Here is a 26,971-nt window from a genome sequence, read left to right as displayed (position 1 = left end):
CTTATCGCGGAATCAGGGGATTCAAAATCAAAGAAATTCCTTTTTGAGAGGATTTCCCTTGCCATTCAACGTGGAAACGCTGCAAGCATTCGGGGCACTTTTCCAGATTCCGCATTATTATCGGAAATTTTTGCATTGTAGATTAAAAATGTAATAATTTAAATATACAGTCAGAATATCGTTTTTTACATAAATATTCAACTTTGAGTTTGTTTACTGTTATTTTAAATTTCGTTTGCGTTGCAAATGTACTGTGGGTTGCATTTTCAATTCCGCCAGACTCATTATCACTCGTGAAATACTCTGTATGTATCGGGATTCATTTAAATTTCCGTCAAAGTTGGCGTTGAAGAGTCTTTTTTAATTTATTTTAAAAAGTATGTTATTTGACAAGTAAGGTATTAAGAAATAAAACTTTGTAATTCTACTTTTGTTTGTCAATTCTAATACTCTTGTTTTTCCTGATCGTATCTCTAGTACTTGTTATGCCTTAAGCTGAATTTAATCATTAATCAATCATATAGATAGGAAAACAAATACGAGATGTCTACAGATGATTTGTTAACATTTATTCTTTAAATTCATTATCAGTACGTGAATGACTTACCTCTTAGATTACATTTTTGTATAAATAAGAGAATGTAAATGTCGCCTTTTAGTCTATTCTAGATCAATATTATAACAATGAACATTTTCTTGGCGTTTTTTGTACTTTTAGTATCTTCCCAACATATCTTAGGGGATGAAAAGATTCGCTATGACGACTTCAAGGTCTATAGACTAACACCGAAAACTGTTCAAGCTGTTGAAGCTTTGAGAAACCTCGAAGAGTCTAACAGCGAATATGACTTCTGGACGGCAGTTAGAGGAGTTGGATATCCCGTCGATATAATGGTCGCTCCTCATCTTAAATATCGGTTTAACGATATCATCAACAGTGGCGAATTCGATGCTGAGGTATATATTTCTGACGTTCAGGAGCTGATTGACAACGAGAGACCTAAAACTAGACTTGCTGGCACTGTCGATTGGACTGACTATAACACACTTGATGAGGTACGTTTCTTGAAGGACATGTTTTTCATTTTTTAAATACATTGAAATAGATTAACGACTGGTTGATAAGTCTGGTTAGTGCATACCCGGATAAAGTATCTTTAGTAAAAGCAGGAACAAGTTACGAAAATCGCGAAATTTTAGGAGTTAAAGTAGTTTTCGCTCCTGGAAACGAAGACAGAACAGTATTTATTGAATCCAATATCCACGCTCGTGAATGGTAAAGATCAAATTCTTTGTAAAAAGTATTACTATTTTTTCTCAACAGGATCAGTTCAGCTGTCACAACATGGATTTTAAATCAGCTATTGACCAGTACAGACACTAATGTTCGCCAAATTGCAGACACTCATGATTGGTACTTTGTGCCAGTTTTTAACCCCGACGGATTCGTCTACTCTCACACCACGGTACTTAACATAAAACAATAAAAAGAGTTCCTTAAAACGCCGTTCTTCTAGGACCGTATGTGGCGCAAGACACGTGTTCCTTACTTTTTGTGTGCAGGTGCCGATCCCAACAGAAACTGGGGTTATTATTTCAACACTGGTGGTTCCAGTTCGAACCCCTGTTCTGAGACCTACGGCGGACCTTCAGCCTTTTCCGAACCAAGCACTAAAACTCTTTCTGAATTTATTACGACAATAGGACCGAAATTGGGAGCATACATAGCTTTCCACTCATATTCTCAGTTGATGTTGCTGCCTTATGGGTACTCTTCGTCACATTTGGATAACTATCAAGATTTGGTATGTTTTAGTAAAATTATTTGCAAGGGATAATTTACAATCTTATTTTAGTATAATGTAGGCGTGAAGGCAGCGTCAAGTTTGTCTCAGAAATACGGTACAAGGTACCAAGTAGGAAATATCGTAGAGCTCCTCTGTGAGTAATTTATAATTTTTGTTGAATTTGCTTGATGGTTTCATTTTAGACGTTGCCAGTGGCGGAAGCATGGATTGGGTAAAGGGTACTTTTAAAACTCCTATTACTTATACTTACGAACTTAGGGATACTGGTCGATATGGATTTATTTTGCCGGCTGATCAAATTATTCCGTCCGCTGAAGAAACTCTCGACTCTCTCGTAACCATTTTGCAAGAGTTTGACAAAATTAAGAAAAACTAAATGCTGTTTATGTATTATACATATTGTATTTTACAAAATGTGGTGTCTTGAACATACCTATCTATAATAAACTGAGTGAAACCATAAAAAATCTATTAAATTTATTTTTTTCACGATCGGGAGTAGAAATCAACTTTTCGGATGTCAACATCGTGACAGAAGTAGAGCATTTTCTCCCTAGGGAGCAAATATTTGCTCCCTAGGGAGAAAAAGTTTTCATTTTTTTGACAGTTGTGACAAAAATCTAATGGGAGTTTTCATTTTTTTTGACAGTTGTGACAAAAATCTAATTGTGTTGTCAAGGCAATTACTAGTTCCATTAAATTCATCGAAAGATGACAACTCATTTGTCATCATTTTTTTATTCTTAAAATTTGAGATTTTTGTGCTGTTTCTACTCCATACCGTGAAAAAAATAGTATATATACTTCTGGAGAGAATGCTCATTTTTCCCTCGGTGCTTTGTACAAACTGCACCTTAGGAAAAATCATGCATTTCTCTCCCTCAATATAACGTGCCTTCAAATAAATTTATATTTAGAGCAACCTATGAAAGTTCAATTGTTTGCAACATTTTTACAGCGTAGAAAATGACACAAGAATCGTCTGGTCTGACATTTAACGAAATAAAATTAGGTTAGAAAATATTTTTAATTTTTGTAGCGCATTCATCTCAGATTATTGAAATTCACATTAATAAATAATCCAAACATTATTCCAATCACAAATTATTTGCTAACTAATGGCTTTTCGCCAATATACGGAAGATGATGTTTCAGCTTTCGAAATCTTTGTGAGGCATTGCTGCAAATTTTAGTTAATCTTCAGGAGAAAAATACCCCAAATTCGAATGGAAAGTCGAATAAGATCGCAAAAGTTCAAAAGCACCAAAGTCAAGTAACTGTTAACATAAAGGGAACAAGTAAATGGGATGTTACACGGTTAGTTCATATTCTCCATTCAGTTTCAGTATTTATATTAAATGAAAACTCAAACTGAACATGGGACTAAACAGACAGTCTGAAAGTACCCACCTTAAGCAAAGTGACAAATAGTTAGTCGTATCAATTCATTTATTTCTTTAAACCATAAAAGAAAACATAACATTAACATTGCTGTGAACACTAATAAGAATTGTAAATTAAGTATTGCACATAACCTCACACAATAGGAGATAACAATTTTATACATAATTTAGAGTAAGTGTTGAAAATGTGCACCCTGTTCTTGTAAACACAACCTAGTCCTTCACCTAATTGCATTAGTTACATTTTCTAAAACAATAGGATTATTAATTTCATTAATTTTCTGTGTTATCCTATTTCGTAGTTCTGCCAAATCATTTATGGGTGTTGTGTAAATTCAATTTTTGATGTGTGGCAACAAGAAGAAATCACATGATCTAGGGGGCCAGTTGTTTGGTGTATTACGGCTTATAATTCTGTTGTTATAAAAATGGAGTCAAAATTTCATTTCTGTATCTTGCAGCATTGATATTTCCTAAAAAACATTGATTATTATTTAATTACTAAAACACTATTACAATTGTTACCTTCAAGAAAGATTGGACCAATAATTCTGTGTTGGCTAATAGCAGCCCAAATGCCTACTTCTGGGGGTACTGGGGTGTTTCAATGAAAAAATGTGGATTTTCTGAACTCCACATTCTTGTATTTTGAGAGTTGACATATCCACTAAGATGGAAGTAGGCTTCATCAGTGTAAAAGGTTTTATCAAGGTAAACATCCAAAGTATTCAGAAACCATTGACAATATTCTAATCTTTAGGGGAGATCAACTGGATGTAATTCTTGAACAGATGTGAGACGGTAGGGAAATAGGTGAAGATCTTTTTTCACAATTGAATGACAGGTACCAACAGACACACCAAGTTGTTGTGATAAATGCTCAATTGAAGTGCCTAGGGCTTCTTCCATTGCTTGTCTCACCTCTTCAATCACTTCTGGAGTTCTTTTCTTTGGCCTGCCGCTTCCAGGTTTTCGTCCCACAGATCCATTTTCTTGAAAATTCTTTAAGGAAACGTTTAAAGTTTGTCGAAACTGTGTATATTCCACTGCAATGTCTGCAATGAAGACTTTATGTTGTTCAGTGAAAGCCATTATTCACAAAAATGTCGGAAAACAGTAAAACACTGACGCAGATTTCGTTTTAGTTCTGACAAGAACTGATTTTTTGTACGCAAGACGAGGAATAAAACGAATAAAAGCACAAACACAACTCAATTTGAAAACGGGAAAGAGAACGAATGTCAAATGTCAAAATTTTAATATGAAATTGGGACAAAACTTACTATGCAACCTGTGTAACTCCGGAGAATAATTGATTGCCTACGAAATTATCTACACTGTTAACAGAATTAAAACGTATTCAACGCCTACTCTAAATATAATTATTTTTGAAGGCACGTTATAATATACTATTTCGTGGAGATTTTGTTATAAAACTGGAATTTCACTGCCATCCTGTTTTCACTTAAAGATCGATATCTCAACAGCCATGAGTCAAAGAGTACATAAAAATGTGCAAAAAGAATTAGTCACTATTAAAAAAATTCATTGTCATTGCGTAGAAATGGAGAGAGGTGGAAAATGAAAATGACCTAAAAATGTTTCTTTTCGAAAAACTCAATGGAAAAGAAAATATTCCAATGATTATCAACTTTTGACGCTTACTGTATCCTTTCTATCTATTTTTTAAATAAATTAAAACCTAATAGCAGGGGCCCGTTGCACAATATTTAAGAATTTACAAGTTACAAAATACAAGTTACAAGTTATTAGTTATTAGTACTAATAGATTGTGTTGCACAATTATTTTAGTTACAGTTGTAAATTCTGCTAAATTTTATTAGGAAAAAAAATGAAATTACTAGTGTAGTCGGCTTTGATTTATTTTTACTTGTCACAATCTAATGTTGCGCCTGTCACGCTAAATTTTTGTAATTTAATTTGTTATTTTCATAAATCACAAACCAAAATTATGAATAGGTACGGGTAAACGCGATGACCAAGGCAAGTTGTTATTATGCATTAAAAAAAAATGCATCAGTTCTCGAGACAATTCCCCAATCACCCGATTTCGAAGAAATTTTTTATATTTAGAAATAAAACTATATTATGGATAAATAAAATAATATCTACAACCCCACATAGTGAAGAAAATTAGCAATTCAATAAAAATAAAAATTAAATTCAATAAAATAGAAAGCTCTCACAAAAATTTCTAATTTCCCCTTCAATATTTTCTGCCGCTGACACAACACATTAAATAAAGTTCTAGTCACTACATTTTAACAACATTATTTTTTTATAACACGACATAGGTACTGTTATTTTTTGATCCCATGCATATCAGAAATGGTGTGATATTGGCTACCGTTCCAAACCAGTAGTATGTAGGTACTACATAATTATTGTTTAGCAGTAATAGCTAATAGCCCCACATCTTCAGCTATTATGTAGAATCCTGTAACCTATTTGTTCTAACAATTTCATTTTTTCTGCGGGCAATCTAAACCGCTCCAAAAACTCTATTCTTGATTCAAATGAAAAATTAATTTGAGGTCGAAAAATGTTACCCTATGCTACCTTATTCGATTTGGAAATGCTTCGTCTTCACTGCTTGATTCATAGAATAAGTCATGTAACATTTTGAAGAAAATTATTTCAACTTGTAAATTCGGATATCAATATTTATTAGCGACGTTTTGCTTGTAAAAATTTGACATTAAAAACTACAAAACTAATATATTAGTTGATTTGTGTCTGCCATTGTGCAACAGCTACTAGTAAAATACACTAATATTTTTCATTTTACAACTTGTAACTTGAAATTACTAGAGATGAGATTGTGCAACATAATTTTACTAGTTACAAGTTACAAGACTAATATTATTACTAATAAAATGATTGTGCAACGCGGCCCGGTGGTAGCTTTAAATGTTATGTTAATGTATGCAGTTTAATTGGATAGGTATACCAGGTATAGGTATACCGTGTGGAAAACTTTACCTGGAATAAAATTCATAATTTGGACATGGGCGATTTTTGTAAAAAATACCGAAACAGGTCGATTTTTGTTTTTCCTTGCCCATATTTTGGTGCATATGGTTTTTGCATATCTCCTCCCGGAAGTGCGCAACCACCCCTAACAAGTGACACCTCGTTTGAAAGCCCATTTCGCAAGAAATACAACGCACTATTTGTTTTCTGAATATTTTCAAAGCCTACGTGCTAAAAAATAAAAACCAATTTTATAAGTTGAATTCTATTATTTAAGTACCTAACAAATGTTCAAAATGGGCACCATTTCTTTCTTGGCACATTGCAAATCGATAGTAACATACATCCATTACGTTTTGTAACATTTCCGGTGAGATTTGCCTAATTTCATGCCTAATACGTTGCTTAGGGTTTTTAATACCTACTGTTCGGTTTTAGGCATGAAATGAGGAAAATTGCACCGGGAATGTTACAAAACGTAAGGAATGCATGTTACTACCGATTTGCAATTTGCCAAGAAAGAAATTTTGAACATTTGTTGCATTAAATAGTCTTCAACTTATAAAACGGGTTTTTATTTTTTAGCACGTAGGCTTTGAAAATATTCAGGAAAAAAATAGTGTGTTGTATTCCTTGCTAAGTAACTTTTCAAACGAGGTGTCACTTGGCATACCCTTCCGTTTGAAAAAAAAAGTTAAGGGATTTTTTACAAAAATTATCTATGTCCAAGTTATGAATTTTATTCCAGTTAAAGTTTCCACACTGCAAAAAACCACCAACGTCGCATTTTCTTCGATAATTACTATCGGCAACGCTGTTTAGTGTAAAATTTGGTGAGAATTGTAATTTTGAGGTTAAGGTGGTGGTTTTTTGAATTTTGAATGGACTTTACTTATGTTTAAAATTAATAATGTGTTTATTGTCACAATTGATTGTTTTTCACAGCAATATTTTACTATTTATTATCTATGGTGCTTCATAATAGAAGCAAAAATGTATGAAGGTTCCAACAATTTTATTTCCCAACCTGAGATACTATGAGTAAGATACTAATGCGGTTGGTAAAACGATGCTGAAGTGTTTTGATGCCCTTAGCAAAAAATATTTTGTTTGTGCCTCGAGCCACTTACCTGGCACCATTAGTACTGTTTCATCATCCGGGAAACGAAAGTGTTTTAGTTTAATACATATAATGATAAAATATAATCCTTGGCAGTTAAATGTAGAAAATAGGGGGTTTCGCTTCAATATTTTAAAATGTGTTATGGACAGTCCAGATAAAATAGGTGTCCTGTCTTTTTCCGTTCTTTTTTCCTTGATAGCATCCTGCACTTTGAAATTTAATTTAGAATAAAATTTCCCTGTTAGACTCTGTTCATATGATAAATACATGAGCAAGAGCATTCTACTACATTCACAAAAAAGTAAAAAATTGTTACCAAAACTTTTTCTCCTACCATAGTTTTTCTAGATATTGGTATTGAACAGCTGAACTCTTCACCACGGTTAATAATGTGATGAGATCAAGGTTTATCCAAAGTAACAAATTTTCAGTCTATCTTTCTGGATCGTAACCAGTAAAGGTGAAATTTGTTTCATGGCTTTTGTAACGTAGAGTAGGTAACATTTTCCGTACTTACCTCGGGGAACCACATCGTGGACTACATCTGCACATCCTTGTGTCACAATATTTCACAGGATTCTCTGCCAAATTTAAATTTTTTGAACAAGTTCAGATAAAGGTGCAGGTTTAAAAGAAAGGAATTACTTCTCAAATTTGGTTTTAACGAGTTCGTGTGTAAATTGGGCTCTTTATGGCATGAGTGGCCCACGAGTGCCAAAAAGAGCCCAATTTACACACGAACGAGTTGAATAAAACGTTTTTTGTTCGGCGAGCCCCTTAAAGGCTCCAAATCGCTTAAAATCTTTAAAATTAGCTTGACGTTTCGTTTTGACAACTTATGACATTTATCAAAATCTGTTCACACAGGAGACAATTCTCAAATTCTGACAGTGTCGAAGAAAACAGTTTTTTTAAAGATTTTGACGGATTAGAAAATGAGATAATCGTATTCGAAATTACATCCCTATACATTCACACTTTCCATCATAGCGTAAAAACACCATTTACGATATTGATAAAAAACGATATTAAGGTAGAAAGATGTTGAACTATTGGGTGATTCAAAATGATTGTGGATTACAATAGCAACTATTATATGTACGAAAATGTATGTGGCAGCTGTGTGGGTGGGGTATAGGTGATATTTCATTAGCGTACATTTGATTTTTTTTATACCATTGCCCATTGACTTGACAATTTTCAAAATTGCGCGACTATGAACTGTCAAAGAAATGTCAACTATACCCCACCCACACAGTTGCCACATAAATTTTCGTACATAGTTGCCATACTTATCATTATCAACAATCATTTTGAATCACTCAATATATCTCACCAAAAATTTGAATACAATTCATCGTATAGTTTCGTAGATAAAAATTACAAATGATTCAAGAATCTCCCGTAAATAGACAGATTCGAAACGGTGTAACAACACTGCACGGATGTGAGGGGTTCTAAATTCTAGACGCCGTTTTTGATCAGGATCTTGGTAGATTAGAATTTAGAAATTAAAATATTTATTTAATCAATTAACGTAACTATTGATTAATAAAGATTTAGTTAATATAAAATAGAATCTAACACAGTCTTTAAAAGTAGAGTAAATAAATATTCTTATCTATTAATAGAAATAAATTAACGATGATTACCTATTTTGAAAATATATAACCTATTTTGAAAATACCGGGTGTCCCAACGGTTTGGCAAAGTAGATTTACTAAGTAAATATAAGTTCTTTGAAAAATGTTATTATTTGATGTTATACATACAAGTTGTGAGCACGGTTTAAAAATATTTTAGATTATACAGGGTGTTTGGTGTATCGGTGGCAACACAAACTTATATTTTTTTAAATAGAACATTTACTATTTTTTTTCCGTTTTTGGAAAGCTCTCATCAAAACAAGGAGGAAGATACCACATTTGATGGGTCTAACTTCTACTGTTAGTAAACTATTCGCTCTTTTGTGTCCGGATAAATCAAACTTTGAAAATTTGTAAAAAATATAACAGATGATAATTATTTAGATTAGTTTTTTTTAGAACATTGTAAATATCGTCAATTTTATTGCCTTGTTGAAAAACATTAAGATTTTTACTTAATTACATAGAGGGCGCTTCAAACGCAAACTCTTTATTTTGTCTATTTTTTTTAAATGGAACATCCTGTATTTCGATATACCGTTGGATAGCTCTTTCAATGAGCGTTCAAAAGATATCAGGTGTCCGGCATTTAAAATAAATAGTTTATCCACAAATTTCATTGAAAATATCAAATAATATTTCAGATTTTTCTTTAATTTAACTGAACCAAAAAAATACATTTCATCGAGTTTAATATGTATTACTATAGATTTACAAAATAATTCAAAAGAGAATAAATTTAACCTTTAATTAACTTAAAAAAAATGAAATAAAAAGAACAGTGGCGGTTGTACACTTTCCAAAAAAAAAACACAATAAACAAGTTATCCAACTAAATGCTCAAAGATTTGCCCATTTTGTTCCAATCATAAATTTAATCGTCTAATAAATGTTTCACGAACATTGGAAAGAGTTTCTCGTCGTATTGTTTGAAACACATTTCTTATGCGGTTTTTCATATCCTGCGATGTAGTGGGCTTTTCTTGATAGACTTCTTGATTCACAAAACCCCAAAGAAAGAAATCCAAAAGGGTTAGATCGGGTGATCTCCTAGCCAATCCACAGGACCACCGCGTCCTATCCAATGATCTCCCCTCCAATTATCTAGGTACTGTCTAACACGGCGATAATAATGAGGTGGTGCACCATCATGTTGGAACCATATTATGTGTACAACCGCCACTGTTCTTTTTATTTCTTTTTTTTAAAGTTAATTAATTACAGGTTAAATTTATTCTCTTTTGAATTATTTTGTAAATCTATAGTACTCGTAGTATTTTTTTGGTTCAGTTAAATTAAGGAAAAATCTGAAATATTTGATATTTTAAATCCAACGGTATATCTAAATACAGGGTGTTCCATTTAAAAAAATTGACTAAATAAAGAGTTTGCGTTTGAAGCGCCCTCTACGTAATTAAGTAAAAATCTAAATGTTTTTCAACAAGGCAATAAAACTGACGCTATTTACAATGTTCTAAAAAAACCTAATCTAAATAATTATCATCTGTTATATTTTTTACAAATTTTCAAAATTTGGTTTGTCCGGACACAAAAGAGCGAATAGTTTACTAACAGTAGAAGTTAGACCCATCAAATGTTGTATCTTCCTCTTTGTTTTGACGAGAGCTTTCCAAAAACGCAAAAAAATACTGGGTGTTCCATTTAAAAAAATATAAGTTTGTGTTGCCACCGATACACCAAACACCCTGTATAATCTAAAATATTTTTAAACCATGCTCATAACTTGAATGTATAACATGAAATAATAACATTTTTCAAAGAACTTATATTAACTTAGTAAATCTACTTTGCCAAACCGATGGGACACCCGGTATATAACAAATAGTCTAGTATTTTTGAGAGAATGAGAAAAAGAAATTCCTGCTTCCGCTGTTTTCTTTATCATCCCATCACACTTGAAATCTTTATATTGACTACAATTCTCACTGTCTTTTCATATTATACTTTTTTATTATAAGACCTATATTGCAGATCTCTCTAAACTAAATCTGCGCGAGTCATAAATTGACACAAGTTCTTCCAAAATATCTACACTATACAGGCTGTCTCAAAAATGGCGCCCAATCTCTTGAGGGGTTAAACTATTTGAAGAGTTGACTTCAATTTCGTTGTGAATTTTTTTTTCCTTTGACTATTTTCTAAGTTATACACATTTTAAAATTGGTTGAGGTTGAGGTTGAGGTTTCAAAACGTGCATTATGGGCTACTAATAGCGATGGCGTTGACGAAAGATTGAAAAATACTAGAAACTTTTGTAGTGGAATCGAGTAAGTACTCTTTTGCTATAGACAAACAATTCTGGATTTATACTTTCTAAACCAGTAATTTCTGTAAAGCTTGATGAAGTAACTATAGATTATAGATTGATGTAAATCGATTTACAGTTATTTAGCGAAGGATATTCTTCGCATTTCTCAGCTGTTTGTAAGATGCTAGTGTATTTACCAAAATAGGAGGTCCCTAAATCAAAATGAACTATGTATTTATCATTTCTCATTAATTTCAGCATTTCCGAAATATTATAAATTTACTTCGATGACACAGTTTGATCTTAAATCGTAACCGATCTTTCCGAATTTAATTAAAAAAATCAATTTTTCTTTACGTAAACCCGCTGATAGATTTAATTAAATTACAACAGTGAACAATTAAAACGACACACAATGTTGCCACGATCATTTGGGTAGTTTGGGTAGTCAAGGACATAATACAATCGACCGGCATCAAATACCGTTCTTATTAAAAGTATTAGTCCCGTAAGTGACGTATTTCGCACCATAAGCTATTAAATTTTTTTTTCGTCAGGGCTGTAGTGACAAAACTACTTTAATAAGAACAAATTACAGTAAACAATTGATCTATTAAATCTTAAATGAAACGCACCACCCAGTTTTCACATGCTGTTGGCAATAAATGATCATTTTGTTGATAAACAACTTTTTGAGTTGGTAATCAACGCCTTCTGCGTTAGGGACAATAAATGATAAATCACCCTCGCATGCTTAATTGTGCATTGTTTGTAATCTATATTAATTTTGTAACGAGTGGTAGTATTTGTCTAGCTTAAAATGGACCACTAGGTTATCAGTGAAAAGTATAGTGCAAATCTTAATAAAGTCATTATGAAAGAGTTGTTTAAAAATATCGTGGATAAAACAGTGTTGTCAAAAAATAATGTAGATGCTCCATTTAGATAATGTAATACTTAAAGTACCTACTACTATCGTAAAACTTTTTATTTGGTGCTCAAGTAATGACTTTGGCATTGAACGAATAAACAGTACATTTGTATTTTGTAAAGTGTGACATTTTATACATATACAGGTATTTAAAATTCTTATTACTTTTGTAGTTATTTAGTATTGTTAAAAATGACTGAACTGAGTTATGGAAAGTAAATGCATACTGCCACAGTATACAGTAACAGCTTAGATTTTTGTTTAATAATATTAATACTCAATAGAAAAGTTTGAAAAATACCTATACACATCATATAGCTAAATAAGCTACTTTATTTTTGATTTAATTCTTTGAATTTATGTAATGTTTTTTTTGTATCGTTGTTTAAAGGAATAAAAGGCAAACGGAAGAATTTACAAAAACCTGAGTTGACTTGTAAGTCGACTTGTTATAATTTATGACTTTCTTGTTTTCCGCCCCAGCACTACACCACAGAGTCGCAATTAATTTTTTTAGCCTTAGGTGAAGACGTTGTTGTTGTTACAATTTATTAGTCTCCATGTTTATCAACTTTGAAGTCGTTTACATTAATACAAAATTAATTTCCTGTTTTTTACTTTTATATAAAAATTAAGTGGTGCGTTCTGTTGATTTTATTATTAAATTTTACGGAATTTGATTTTCTCCCTATAATCAGAAATTATTATAATTTTTTAACCGTTGAGCCTAAACCTGATTTGAATGTGCACGAGTGATCATGGTCAGGGTTGACGAGGTACCCAAACTCTTTAATAATTATCAGAATTATTTATTGTTGCAGAAGAATGAATTTGTTTGATTCAGTTAGATCTAACAAATGGTAACGTCGAAACCATTGCATCATTTTAAGGTACAGTGAAACCCAGATGAATTAAATCTTATCACGGTAAGATCGTTATAAAGAGCGATCAAATTAATTTGTAATCGAGTTATCCATGAATCTGAAATCGTATGTCGTTACTTGAACTCCACGTTCCAATAAATACAGCTTGACACACAGGTTAGATCTCGATATATCAATCGCAAAAAACGTAGGTACGGATTCAAATCCATGGATGACTCGATGACAAATTAATTTGATCGCTCGATATTTGAAATGTAATACTAAGTCATCAACATGTTCAGCCTTTATTTTCACTGACAAATAATATTTTGATTAATAAGCTGTTACCATTTCGTATGTACCTCGGAAACAGAAAAATATGGAATAACAAAAAAGAATAACTCTCAAGAGTATTAATCAATCACAATGATTTATAGGGGAATTGTGAGATTGACTGAATAAAGTGAATAGCATTTTCTATGATGTAAGAGCTTAACAATCCTAAAAAGGGGAAAAAATCTTATATTCGATTATTGTGTACTAATTTTACTAATTATTATTTTAGTAAATCGTTTATAAAAATCGATGATTTAAATTTTATTATAATAAAATATGTAACAGAAAGAACCGAAAAATATTTATCTGTTGATTTTTAAAGACTTTAAAATATTCGATATTTTCAAATTTTCAAAATATTTTATTTAACACTTGAAAAACCGAACGCTGCACACTTGTCGTGATAAGATATTAAGTACTCACACTTTAGTTAAATTTTTGCTGAGTAATGGTAGACTTTAATTCTATAAAATAAATTCTAAAGGTTGATAATGTTCATACGAGACAACTACTTCACAATGAAAAGTTTAATATTAGTTCTGGTTATCGCCGCCGAGGTTTTCGGTTATCAGAAGGTTCGCTATGATAACTACCAAGTGTACAGAGTGAAACCCAAAACCCTCGAAAGTATAAAACTTTTAAAAAGCTTGGAACAAACAGCATCCGGTTATGATTTTTGGACGACTGTCAAAGCTCTCAATCATCATGTGGATGTCATGGTGCCACCATACAAGACAGATGAGTTTGAAGATATAATCAAACATCATCATTTAGACTCAGAGATATTCATTAATAACGTACAGGAACTAATCGATAATGAACGATCCAAAACAAAAAGCGAAGGGTTTGACTGGAACGATTACCACACATTACAAGAGGTAAGTGAAAGAAACTAAGGATGTCATAATATTTTGTTCATATTTATTATTCAGATAAACATATGGCTGTCTAATATAGCTGAGCAGTATCCAGATAAAGTCACTTTACAGAAAGCTGGTACCAGCTACGAAGATAGACCTATTGTAGGTGTTCACGTGAGTTTTGCACCTGGAAATGAAAATAAATCAGTTTTTGTTGAGAGCAATATTCACGCGTGCGAATGGTAAGTACTACAGTAACGTGGTATCAATAAATTTAAAAATGACTTTTTCTGTCCAAATCCTCTACAAAATAATGCTATTTCAGGATTGGATCAGCAGTGTCTACTTACATTTTAAACCAATTTCTTACTAGTACTGATCCAAACATTCGAGAAGTAGCTGACAGTCATGATTGGTACTTCTTCCCTGTCATCAATCCCGATGGGTTTACCTACACACACACAACTGTAAGTTGATGTAAAATGGTAAACTGAATTCAAATAACAACGTTAATGGATGTAGAATCGCACTTGGCGTAAAACTAGGGTACCACATGATGATAACTGTATTGGAGCTGATCCTAACCGCAACTGGGATTACCATTATAATGAAGGTGGGACTAGCGATGACCCTTGTTCCGAAATGTATTCGGGACCTGAAGCGTTTTCCGAGCCTTCGATGAAATCCCTTTCAGAATATCTCTTAACAATTGGTGATAGTTTGGAGGGATATATCTCTTTCCATTCGTACTCTCAAATTTTGCTTCTTCCGTATGGATACACCGCCGACCATTTGGATAATTATGACGAACTAGTAAAGTGCTCGATTGCTGTATCTTCTTATTCTAATTTTTTTTTATAGTATGATGTAGGACTTAAAGCAATTGATGCCCTAGCACAGCGATATGGTACTGAATATCAAGTGGGAGATGTTGCTGAAATTCTTTGTAAATACAATATTCTAATATTGTTTAAATATCATGTAATCGCAAATATGTTGTAGATGTGGCTAGTGGTGGCAGTCCAGATTGGGTTAAAGGGAAACTAGGAACCCGAATAACCTACACTTATGAACTGAGAGATACTGGGAAATACGGGTTTCTTCTCCCAGCCGATCAAATTATTCCAACCGCAGAGGAAACTTTAGATTCTTTTATAACAATTTTCCAGGAATTTGCTAAACGACGTTAAGTTGTAGTTGTTACTCTTAGAATTCATGTTAATACCAAAGTTGTATCTTTGAATATATTCAATTTATCTTTACAAAAATATGATAAAATAGATCACTTATGGTCCGATAAAAAAATCAATTAACTTATCTATGCTTTACATTGTTAAAGTTGTGATAAAAATATGTCTAAAACTATTGCAACCATTAAATTAAAATCTTGGTTGTATTTAGGTACTTAAAAGACGTATGTATGTATATACAGCGCGTACCAAGGGTTTAGAATTGTGTAAATATTTTCTTTCCCCTTGAGCTTTTAGAAAAAACTAACTAACTAAACTAAAAAACTTCATTTTTACGCCATTTTTTATTTTTACCCCTACTTTTTTGGCAAATCTGGATAAATAATTAAAGTTTGTATGTATATGTATGTGTGTATTATATCAGGTATTCATTTAAATTTATCCTCAAATGTGGCTTTGAAGAGTCGATTGTGAACGCACCACTCGTCAGTCTCCACAGTAAAAACACAAATAAGGAAAAAAGGATGTTAGATTTAAACAGCTGACCCGTGATCTTGTAATTCGTGGTGCGTTCACAATCGAGTCTTCAACACCTACTTTGAGAATACATTTAAATGAACGCCCGTTACGTGTGTATGACCTTTGGATTGAAGGTGACAAAGCTGTGTGTGTTAAAATAAAAACTTATCTAGAGAAGAAGGTCGCGAAATATATACGAGTATTTGAGGAGATTATTTTCCGAACCGAATTTAAATAAGAACATAAAATACATGGATACTTTTTAGACCAATTAATGCAATTGGTTTTCCTGTTGCAAAGTAATATAACAGGAAGAGAGTATTTATCGTAAAAAGAGAGCATTGATCGATATGGGTATTTAATAATGTGTTGATTGATGCTTTTCGATGGTCTTTTAATTCGTGATTGGTTAAAAATTCAAATTTGGCAGATGATTGAAATAATCCGATAAAGCTCGTGTGTAATTAATTACACATTCGAGAACATAATGATAATTAATGTCGTGTTACAGGTTATGACCGTTTCATAATAGAATATTTCCCATTGTGTCATTGTGTATCTATTAGTATTTGTTGATGGTACTCACCCATCTTTAACATAAAAGAGAAAAGAAATAAAAACGACAACATTTACCATGAAAATATCAAAACAAAACTATGAATAAAGCTGTGTGTGTGCAAGTGAACAATTTCTAAGGATGATTAATTTTGTCGGCACCCATTCCGTTTTTTCCCTCATCTTTGATCAGTCATGATGGATTGGTTCTTTGCGCCCATAAAGAAAATTACGCACTTATACAAATGTAACTGCTGAGAACTGATGTTAGTGGTGTGAAAATCTAAATTGAGAAAATAAACATCAATCTTTCCCTTCGCAATCCACTGAAAGTTTTCGTGTGTAGGTGTAGAGCAACAGGCATTAAAAAAATTTATCGAAACCTGTAATCGCTGTATCTTTCCCAATTGGTTTCGTTTCAGTTTCATCTGTCTTCTTTTTTCGGGTATTTTTTTCTTCATTATTGCCTTAAATTGCTCGTGAATCCAATTTACACCGACCTAACACTGAAAGGGTTTGGTATCTCTACATTCTCTTAAATTCGAGTATTAGAGCTGTGAAATCGATAACTTCCGTAACCGGAAGTTAAGTAAGTATGCTTCAAGTAATGATGGGTTCGATTTACGCACTGAAAATGATGCAGATAAGAGCAAAACAAATTTTTCATATCGCAACAGCTAAATCGAGAACAGGTTTCCGTATCCGATTGGTTTTTTTAGTGATTAACATTTACGATGATAATGTGATGATAATCGACATGTTTCGTGATACATCAATGGACGTTGGCACGTGATAGTTTGCTCTTATTAGGGTCAGACCGTACGTGAATTTTACAATATCCTTATATCGTTTAATTAAAGCTCTGATGCAACAACAGCTTGCACGCCATCGAGGCTTCCATGATGTAATGCATTGTCTAACTTGTTATGTAAATGGGTTTCCATCGAATTGAAAGTACGTTTTCTTTAAGATCGATTGCATGCGCAATACATTCTTTATTTGCCTTTTTACATTTGTCGATGAAAATTTAAATGTCTTTGAAAAATAAATTGCGCTGTACCGAATCGAGTAAATTAAATTTCTCATGTCTATCACTGTCGTTTCAGATTTCCGTTTCAGCATTTGCTGATGTTTTAAGTTGTTTCGAGTATTCTAAAGTGTTGTAAAAGAGATAATCATCTTCATTTTTGTTATATGTTTCTCGTGATTGATGCGAATTTTTGTTAGGTACAAATAAAAGTAAAAAAGATTGATGGTGCCTTTTTCTCTGAAAGTTCAGCCGAGGTGACTAAAGTTGGTAACTTCTAGTTGTTAAAAACTTTACGAAGTCGCAGACTCTTAAATTTGCTTGGTATGTATGTAGATTTTATTACTCAATAAGAAACTCCAATTGTAGGATAACGTGGGAGTCTTCAAGCATTAATTTTATATTCAGGACGACAATAATAATTACGTATCTTCTTCCTGAGTTTTTTCGTTCTATTATTGTGAAACAGTTTCTATAGGAAATAATAAATGCAACAGTTTTATAAGAGTATAAACGGAAACACGAAAACTGTCAAAGAGCGGACCTACACCTAAATAAAAAAAACATTATCAGTTGCAGATCTTAATCCTTGAGTGACATAGAAACACAGAAAAATGGTATAATCTGCATTATCTTTAGTAACTAATAGAACGTTTACATATTATCCAGCTTAACCTTAATGTGTTGGTATTTAAGGTCCTCTACATTTAGAGAATTTATTGTTGCCAAGACTAACGACTTTAGGCTTTAGTATTTGAAGGAGAATTGCTCATGAACATGTCATGTGCTTAAAATGATGGAACTGGAGACAATCCTCCACATTCATGGTGATATTTCACTTAAGCATTTCGTACCCTCATTTTGTTGATACTATAAGAGACTACTTAGGCCAAATCGATAATATAAATTATTTACTGCTTTGACCACAGATACCGTTGTCAGGCGAATATAAAGGGTAGATGGATGGATGAACGCGTATCCCACAAATCTAAAAAAATGATATTTTGCACAATACCTTACACGAGACGGATTTCATTTATGAAAAAATAAAAAGAAAGAAAATGATTTTGGGCGTTTTCATGAAGAAATTGTTATTATGAGGTTTATTTTATATAAGTTAGTAGAATTTATTTACACAAAGATGTGAAATGAGTTTACTAAATAATAACATTTGTTTTTCTTTCAGAAAATAATATAAACGGTTCAGTAAAGCCCTGAGAAATTATTAATATTTCTATTGTACATGGAAAACAATTTGCAGGATGTTTTTTCCCTTGTGATTTGTGATTATTGTTAGGTTCGAATGTTAAACTAGTCAAAATCGGAATCTTGAAATTTGTTTTTTTTTCAAATTAAATGAATTTTACATGAAATAAACAGTTTTTAAATTTCTTGTAAATCGCATGTATTAGCGTACAAAATTTGCCGATTTCAATTATTATGTTACGTACCATGAAAGTTACGGAATTTTGATAGAAATGGTTACGTGTAGGTAGGTATGCTGTCAATAAATTCAATGTAAAAACATTATTGAAAAGGTGGAAAATATGAAGGAAATTCCAATCGTAGAGTGTGTCTAAAGGTTTAAGGCACTGTACTGTATAAATTGAATTTTAAAAGTTATGTTATGTTTATGATTTTTGACTATGTTATGCTATACAGTGTGGAAACTACTTATGGAATAAATTCAATAATTTCAAAACTAATGACATTTATCGAAAACGTTGAAACAGGTCAATTTTTATTTCTCATAACGCTTTTTTAAGTAGCTTCACTTGTTCATGACGTTATCCATTTTTGAGCTATGACGTCATACTCATTTTTTTTAAATGACAACCCCTACTTTTTTCTTCTCTTTCTGATAGACCTTCATACTAGCTAAACGATGAATGAAAAAAATTGGTACTTTACATATCAATTTTTTTGAGAAAATAAAAAATTTTACTTCAAAAATTTAATTTAATTTTTAATTTAAAAATTCTTTTATATGGGTTTATTTAAAATAGAAGATTTATTTCAATAGACCAAACAATTTAGAACATTAAAGGCAGAAAATTTGCGCTGAAATGGAACAAATCAGCCCTAACATTATTGAGCGCAGTGTACAAAGTGTCGGTGAGTGCCAAATAGTTGGCGGGGGATAAATTCAACATTTGCGTTACATTTTATTGTTAACCTTAGATGTTTGTTTGTTTTTGTTTGCGGTCAGTTAAATTTTTTACATCAAAATTTAAATCAAATTTTTGAAGTAAAATTTGACATTTTCTCAAAAAAATTGTTATGTAAGGTACCAATTTTTCTCATTCATCGTTTAGGTAGTATGAACGTCTATCAGAAACAGAAGAAAAAAGTGGGGTTGTCATTTAAAAAATTGGTGATGACGTCATAACTCAAAAATGGATGACGTCACGAACAAGTGAAGCAACTTAAAATAAGCACTATGAGAAATAAAAATTGACCGGTTTCAGCGTTTTCTACAAATGTCATTAGTTTCGACATTACTGAATTTATTCCATAAGTAGTTTCCACATTGTATGTATACGGAACAATGAATCATGCTTTAGGATCAAAAACTGTCAAAAATGATATATTTTAACAAATGGAAGAAAGGTGTTTTTTTACAACCGTCAAAAAAACGTGACATTTTTGCATCGTTATCAAGAAGTCGCAAAGTATGTCATTTTTGATAGATCAAAAATATTTGTCAAAAAGTTTCCTTGGATGCTTTAATAACTATTTTGTCATCGTAAAACAGTGAAAATAGTAATAGTATATTAAAGAACAAGTTTTATAAGGGTTGATTTGGCGCACGAATCCCAGGTGTAGAAAACGAGCCGTAGGGGCCCTTATAAAACGGAATTTTTATGTAATTTTTTCGAATTTGCACCCTTTTTAAAATTTTTAAATAAAAAAATTAAAAAAACTAAATTTTCAAATTCTAGGGAATTTTGTATTAATTTAAGGCAACGGATGCAACTACATCTGCAACAGATGTTAAAAAGTCGAGTTTGAACATTAATATTGAAAGTGTTTCGGTGTAAACGACAATAATACACTGAAATATTGATAAAAATTTTCTTAGATTTCCATTAAACCACGAGTGCTTTAATAGATAGCCATAAACGACTCCAACTTGAATACAATAATAGACCTATTAGAGACGCAAATTCGAAAAAAAAAAAAATTAAAACATCTATGGAAACTATTACAAAAATTGGTAACCAAGTGAACCAGCGCAAACAGGCAACTTAAATGTCTGATCGTTTTGTAGTAAGTATTAATTTTATTATAAAAGGTTTAAAAATGTTGTAGTAAAATAGTGTTTGTATTTCCAAACTCCAGTAGAAAAAAATTATGCCTGCAATACGTAGGAAATCCATTTTTTTCCCGTACACGTCATGTTTTTTATCTCGGCTATCGCCTCTATCAAAAATCAATCCCATGTCTAATACGGAAAAAATTATATTTCCTAACTTATTGTACAAATAGCCATTGCATTTAATGTAAAACAATAAATGAAAATAAATGCTAGAAAAACTACAGGAATAGTGTGATCATAAAAATAATATGTTTTATAGATGTAAATTATCCAATATCTGTAATATAATTCTTAAAAGATTAATGAAAAAATGACAATAGGAGTAGCATATTTCACCAACAGCAGCTGATGAATGCCATAAATAAGCGTCAGCATTAATGCTGCATCAGTGGCAGTTTCGCCCTGTGCTGAAGTACCTACATTAACGCCATTAATTATAGAATCAGCACAAACATGTCAGACTAAATTAAGGGTTGTCAACACATCAACCGCCGCTGGCAAGAAATGACACTTTTTTTTATGAAATAGATGGATGTACGCTTTTCTTTTACCGCCTCTGAAAGTAGTAGAGATATACGTGGAAGAAAATACCACAGTATAAATCAATTTATTTGAGAAGCATAACGGGGAATGACAACAAGTAAGAATAATTGTTGCAATACTGTCGTGGAGAGTCTACGCGGAATACAAATACCACGGAAGCCGACTTTTTTCCTGGCTATATATCGTTGTCAGTGCATTATCGTTGCAGTCTCGTGTTTTACTTTGTTTTAGCGCAAATTCCATCCATAACGACATAATCAAAGGGCTTCTTCGGTGCAACGTGTACAAACACACAGTTCGATAACGCCGTGCAATCGACCTGTTTGATAAATTGCCTCCTTTTTGCACTTTACTCATTTCCCCTGGAAGTATATCTCGACCAGTTGAGTGACAGAGGGACGTTGGTGGTATTTGCGACCCCCGGTGACTTTGAGTTGCTTTCTGCGAAATTGAAAACGTATTTACTTACCCCTCACCCAGCACATCCTGGATTCATTTATATACGCTTTATCCTTGATCCTGTTGATTGTAAAACGGCCTACGGTTCCGTCAGCTTTCCCCGTCACTATTAATAGTACAATCACGCAAATCTCTGATTCTGTTAATCGGACCCTGTGCTTCGCCCGAAGAGTTTGCTTTTTCCCAGCCCTTGATCGTTGCGCACTTAGCGGATAAATATGACTCGCAGAAGAAATAGGACTGGTCGAGTGCATTCAAAGGAGCTGCATGTAGACATTTTTATTACGTGAGATTATCTATATTGTACGCTCTATTTTGCTCAACTCGCCTGCAGATTAATTTATAATTTTACTTCCGGACTACCCCGCAAATAAATTACCCTTTGGGAGAAGATAATCCATTCATCTCTTCTCGACAACCCTTGGATTTACAGCGTCTTACAGCTACAATTAATCACAACAGTAATGATCTTCCATCAATGACGATTTCCTGAAATTGTTCGACCACACGTTTTGCTCTCCTGAACTAAGTGGATTACTCTTGTCAAGGTCGAAGTCCTAGCCTGAAGTTTAGGGTAAGTCGTGTCGTTCATTTGCATTAAATATACAAATCCTATTTTACGCAATTCGCTGGAGTTGGAATTCTTTGTGCTATTGCTTGTTTTTCACCATGTTGGTTAGCTTCATTTTGTCTGTCTGGATATTCGATTATGTTGTTCCAGACGAACGAAAAGTTATTGTTTATGTTCTCAACAGTTTGCTCGTTAATGAACTACGTTATTTAGGTGTATTTTCTCGGGCATCTGTAGATGCCGAAACGATTTCAGCATATCATAAGTTATAGCAAATAACGGTTGTTGAAAGCGAAAGTTAAACAATCGGTTTTCAAAATTTGCTTTTTCAACTTTTTGTTGAAACGTTAATTTTAGATGTCGTAAATTGCCTTACGTTATTTAAATTTAGTGGTCGTGCCGGGGTGCATCCGAGTATTTTATAATTTTCATAACGTTTATTTCTCTCTATATAAATATTACCCGAGAGAACAATAGCTGTCAGTGCTAGCGATGCTTCACTTCTCTCTTGACTGGTCTGGTTTATTGCCATCAAGAGCAATATCTGACAAAAGAGAAATTTTACAAATTATTCAACTTTTCTGTTTAAATATGAGACATACATATATGAATTTCACAGATAAATTTGAATTTTTTGAACTTGCAACGAGAGAGTTCTGTCAACAATGTAGAAAACATTGAGTGAGTTCGGAAAAATTAAATTTCGCAAAAACTGAAGTGATTTCAATGAAATATGTCGAAATTTAGTGAATTAGAAAAATAACTTGATTGAAATTGTTCAAAACGAACTCACTAGATCTTGAAAAAAGTTATTTGTGGAAAATAATAAAGTTTATTGAATAGTGAATAAGTACTTCCTATTGGACGAAGTTTAAAACTGAAATATCCTTTTGCAGTTAATAAAATATGGTAATAAATATGAAATGTTTGATATAAAACGTGTTATGGGTTGCATTTTTACCTGGTCAGGCTCGTCATCTTACGTGAAAAACCCGGTATAATCATACGTAATTTTATTTTGAAAAGAATCTGAGTGAACATTAAGTGTAGGTACAGTTAGAAACCGTCAGAACTTAGAAAATATTGAAATAACATCGATTTTATTTTCGAAATTTTAAGAAAATTCTTTAAAGTACACAATAAGTAATTTAACAATTTGTAATGTTATTAAGTGAAGACATTATTTTAAAAATATGGCTATAATGGCGTTGATGGGAAATAGGAATGGTTGAAAAAATAAAAAGATTGAAAAATGTTCTTTTAAAATAATAAAATTAACATGCCTGATTTTTTCTTCGAAAAGCTCAAGGGGACAGAAAATATTTCCATTTTTTCCAACTTTTGAAGAACATTTGAGTGGTGATATTATTATTGTTTCCAAAGTGTCAAAAACATTGTATAATAGTAGTTTATTTAACGAGTTCGCGTGTAATTTGGGCTTTTTTTGGCATGAGTGGGCCAGTTTAAAACCCGAGTGAAACGAGAGTTTTAAAGGTCCACGAGTGCCAAAAAAAAGCCAAAATTACACAAGAACGAGTTAAATACAACATTTTTTTGTTCGACGAGTCCCCCAAAGGCTCCAAATCGCTGAAAATCTTTAAAATTAGCTTGACGTTTCGTTTTGACAAGTTGTCAAATTTATCAAAATCCGTTCACATAGGAGAAAATTCTCAAATTCTGACAGTGTCGAACAAAAAAATTAATTTTTAACTACAGTCCATTCCATTTAAGAATGCAGTAGATGTCGCTTCGAATGGAGAACGTTTCACACTAACGAATGCGGCAAATTTGAAGACATACATTCCAAGCAAAATTAACAAAAAAATAGTCATAAGGGAACTTACGGTAGTGGTATTCTAATAACAAAATTGTAGTTTTATGATCCGTTTGATACAAAAACTCGATAAGTTTGACACTAATAACCAAAAAAATCTATCAAATTTCAAAATTTGACAGTAGTATCAAAAATTGAACATTGCCTAGTGTAAACTTTTCTCTCATTTTGACCAATCAACGACGGGAAAATAGTCCCTATGCTATTCTACACTGCATACTTAAATGGAATGGACTGTAGGTATGTAGTACCACAGATTGTAGTACTATGGCGGCCAAAAAATTTTGGCCGTCACTTTCTTGACATTCAAGTAAAGTGTAAATAAATCTTTAGGAATCGTAACCCCACTTTCGATTCTTGTCATTTTGACAATCAATTTAAACTGTTTGACGCTCAGATATTCCAAAAATCCGACATGAATAAACAAAATTAGAGTACCTAATCGTACATAGATAACCTGAGATAAACGTTTTGTGTAGTAGAAATGACAAAATAATTTTGAGTTTTGAAATTTACCACCCAAAAAATAACGTTCATAATCAAGACGGTAATCATGATGACAATATCTCACTTGTCATTTGCAACAGCATTTTTGTCATATTTTTGAACCAAATAAAGGCACAAAGGGACCAGGAAATCATAATTTGGATTGAATATTTTCCATATAAGTACAATTTTAAAGTAATTTCAAATGAATAATGCCATAAAAGTGCTGTTGCAAATGCAAAGTGGTTTTTTGCAACTTGAGTCAACTATATGTTCTTATGGGTGACAGTAATAAATTTCAAATTTTCATTTACAAACGTCAGTCATAATGACAATAAAGGTTAAATTACACCAAATCTTTGTGAAATGACAGAAAAAGGGTGGACGATATTTTTTGGCCGCACTAGTACAGTTGGTTGGTTCATAGTGTGAAACCTTCTTGCGAGAAATAGGTTAGAAGTAACGTCAAAATTCAATGACATTTTTTTAAATGTAGACAATTAATTGACATATGGATCAAATTTACATTAGGAAAATTTTCGTTTTCCGTTTTTTTTTTGCAACCAACTGTACTTAAAAACCTAAGCCTTGAAGTATGCAAATTTTATGAAGAGCAGAGAAACTTATTGCATTATATCAAGTTAGGTCGTATTAATATTTAATGGCGGTCCATTTTTTCTAATGTTCTTAAAAGTTTCTACAAGATATGTCACTTTCTTTATATTGGGAAAGTTGGAAGTCCTTGAAATAGAGGTTATTCCCTTACAGCCATTGATTTTCTGATATACGAGATAAAGTCGATAATATTATCCCTAAAGAAATAAATTGAGAAGTATTGTGTTGAAATTACTTATGATTTCATTTTTACAATAAATTGACGTAACTGTTAATTTTTTTTATGAAATAAAAATTAATTTATTAATTTGAAATCAAAATATGCTATAAATTGAAATTTAATTGTTTCACAAAAACGTTTAATAAAAGTGATGTTATTTTACGTTATTGTTTCATTTCTAATATCACTGGTCAATAAATTACAAGTTCTTCATTATCATTAAATAATTCGTGAAAATATTTTCCACTGACACTGACGAAAAACTCTATTGATTGCAAGTTTAAGACAGCTGAAATCACTTTCTAGTATTGGAATTCAAGACAGGTGTAAAAACAACCACGTTCAAAAATGTAAAGTTGTGTACACGTTATTTGTTTACGAATTTTTACATTTTCAAGTACATAGATACATTTATTTTTCTATTTTGCGTTTAGAATAAGTCTATTCTAGCACTCAAATGACTTCATTTGAGTGCTTTAATAGGTCGTTGGCGTGTTAGAATAGACTAGTAAAATTTAGTGTATTGATGTTGGTAGCGTGAAGTGTCAACTGACAGACGTCAAAAAATAAATCTCGCAAAGAACAAAGCAAATTAATAAATAACAATGAACAAAACGTTTAATTTTCATTAATTCATTCATTTAATTTTTCATTCTGGGATTTGGACTTCTCCGGTAGTAAATTTTCTAAGGTCTTTTGTGCAATTTGCCTAATTTGGGGTGGCGTTAGTGTGGTAAACTTTCTTCAGCATTCATTTTCAAACATCAAATGCGAAAATAAAAAAAAATCTGAAAATTTTGATCTTCATTCATGACAACTATCTAGTTCTTTTTGTAATTTGATCATCTTTTGTACTCAAAAAACGAGTCTTTAACTCTTACTCGCCCCTGTTGCTTTTCTCTAAAACCAGAGACGCATAGAAACGTTTTAATAAGAAACGTAAATAATTGTTTTTTATTTTTACTTTTTTATCAAGTGAATTTTCTTCAACTCTTTGAAACTGTTTTAAATTACCAGTCGAGTCTGTTTTTGATATGTGATTAACATTCGAAGTAGCACTTGCAGTTAACCTTCTCATGTTTGACGTAATTATACAAGATGTATCTAAAATGCGTGTGTTACTTTTAACATGTAACAGAGCTTGTTAAATGAAATTGATTTAAAATGTGGAATAAATTAGCCCACAAAATGTACACCCGCCTATGGGTAAGAGCGAACATTTTCTGTAGTGATAGAAACGGAGCCTTGTCAAAAAAGTTGCATTGTTATAGAAAAAATTAAATAATTAAATTTAAAATTATCATGGTTACACAAAAATAGAGTATATAGTTAATTACACAAAATGACTCCTTGGAAAACTTTTGCGAATTTTGTAAAATGTTATAGAGAAAAGTTTTATA

General features: G+C 32.1%; 1 protein-coding gene and 1 long non-coding RNA gene across 2 annotated transcripts; one reads left to right on the top strand and one right to left on the bottom strand.

Annotated features, from left to right (window-relative positions):
- Nucleotides 1-638: 638 nt before the first annotated feature.
- LOC138127652 (uncharacterized) lies at nucleotides 639-15,706 on the top strand. The gene is made up of 13 exons (XM_069043733.1): nucleotides 639-1,056; nucleotides 1,107-1,276; nucleotides 1,325-1,466; nucleotides 1,518-1,805; nucleotides 1,857-1,941; nucleotides 1,991-2,181; nucleotides 3,013-3,125; nucleotides 13,858-14,251; nucleotides 14,306-14,475; nucleotides 14,559-14,700; nucleotides 14,756-15,046; nucleotides 15,095-15,179; nucleotides 15,236-15,706. Exons 1-13 carry the CDS (start codon nucleotides 685-687, stop codon nucleotides 15,421-15,423), a joined length of 2,631 nt encoding a protein of 876 aa, XP_068899834.1. The 5' UTR covers nucleotides 639-684; the 3' UTR covers nucleotides 15,424-15,706.
- LOC138129460 (uncharacterized) lies at nucleotides 3,244-4,309 on the bottom strand. Its single transcript, XR_011159219.1, has 2 exons — nucleotides 3,737-4,309; nucleotides 3,244-3,684 (listed from the first exon to the last, which is right to left on the bottom strand). It is a non-coding gene; the product is annotated as an uncharacterized lncRNA (long non-coding RNA).
- Nucleotides 15,707-26,971: the final 11,265 nt, after the last annotated feature.

Source organism: Tenebrio molitor, chromosome 1 (assembly GCF_963966145.1).
Source record: "Tenebrio molitor chromosome 1, icTenMoli1.1, whole genome shotgun sequence".
Taxonomy (NCBI): domain Eukaryota; kingdom Metazoa; phylum Arthropoda; class Insecta; order Coleoptera; family Tenebrionidae; genus Tenebrio; species Tenebrio molitor.
Note: the sequence above shows the minus strand (reverse complement) of the source record. Positions and strands in the feature narration are given on the sequence as shown.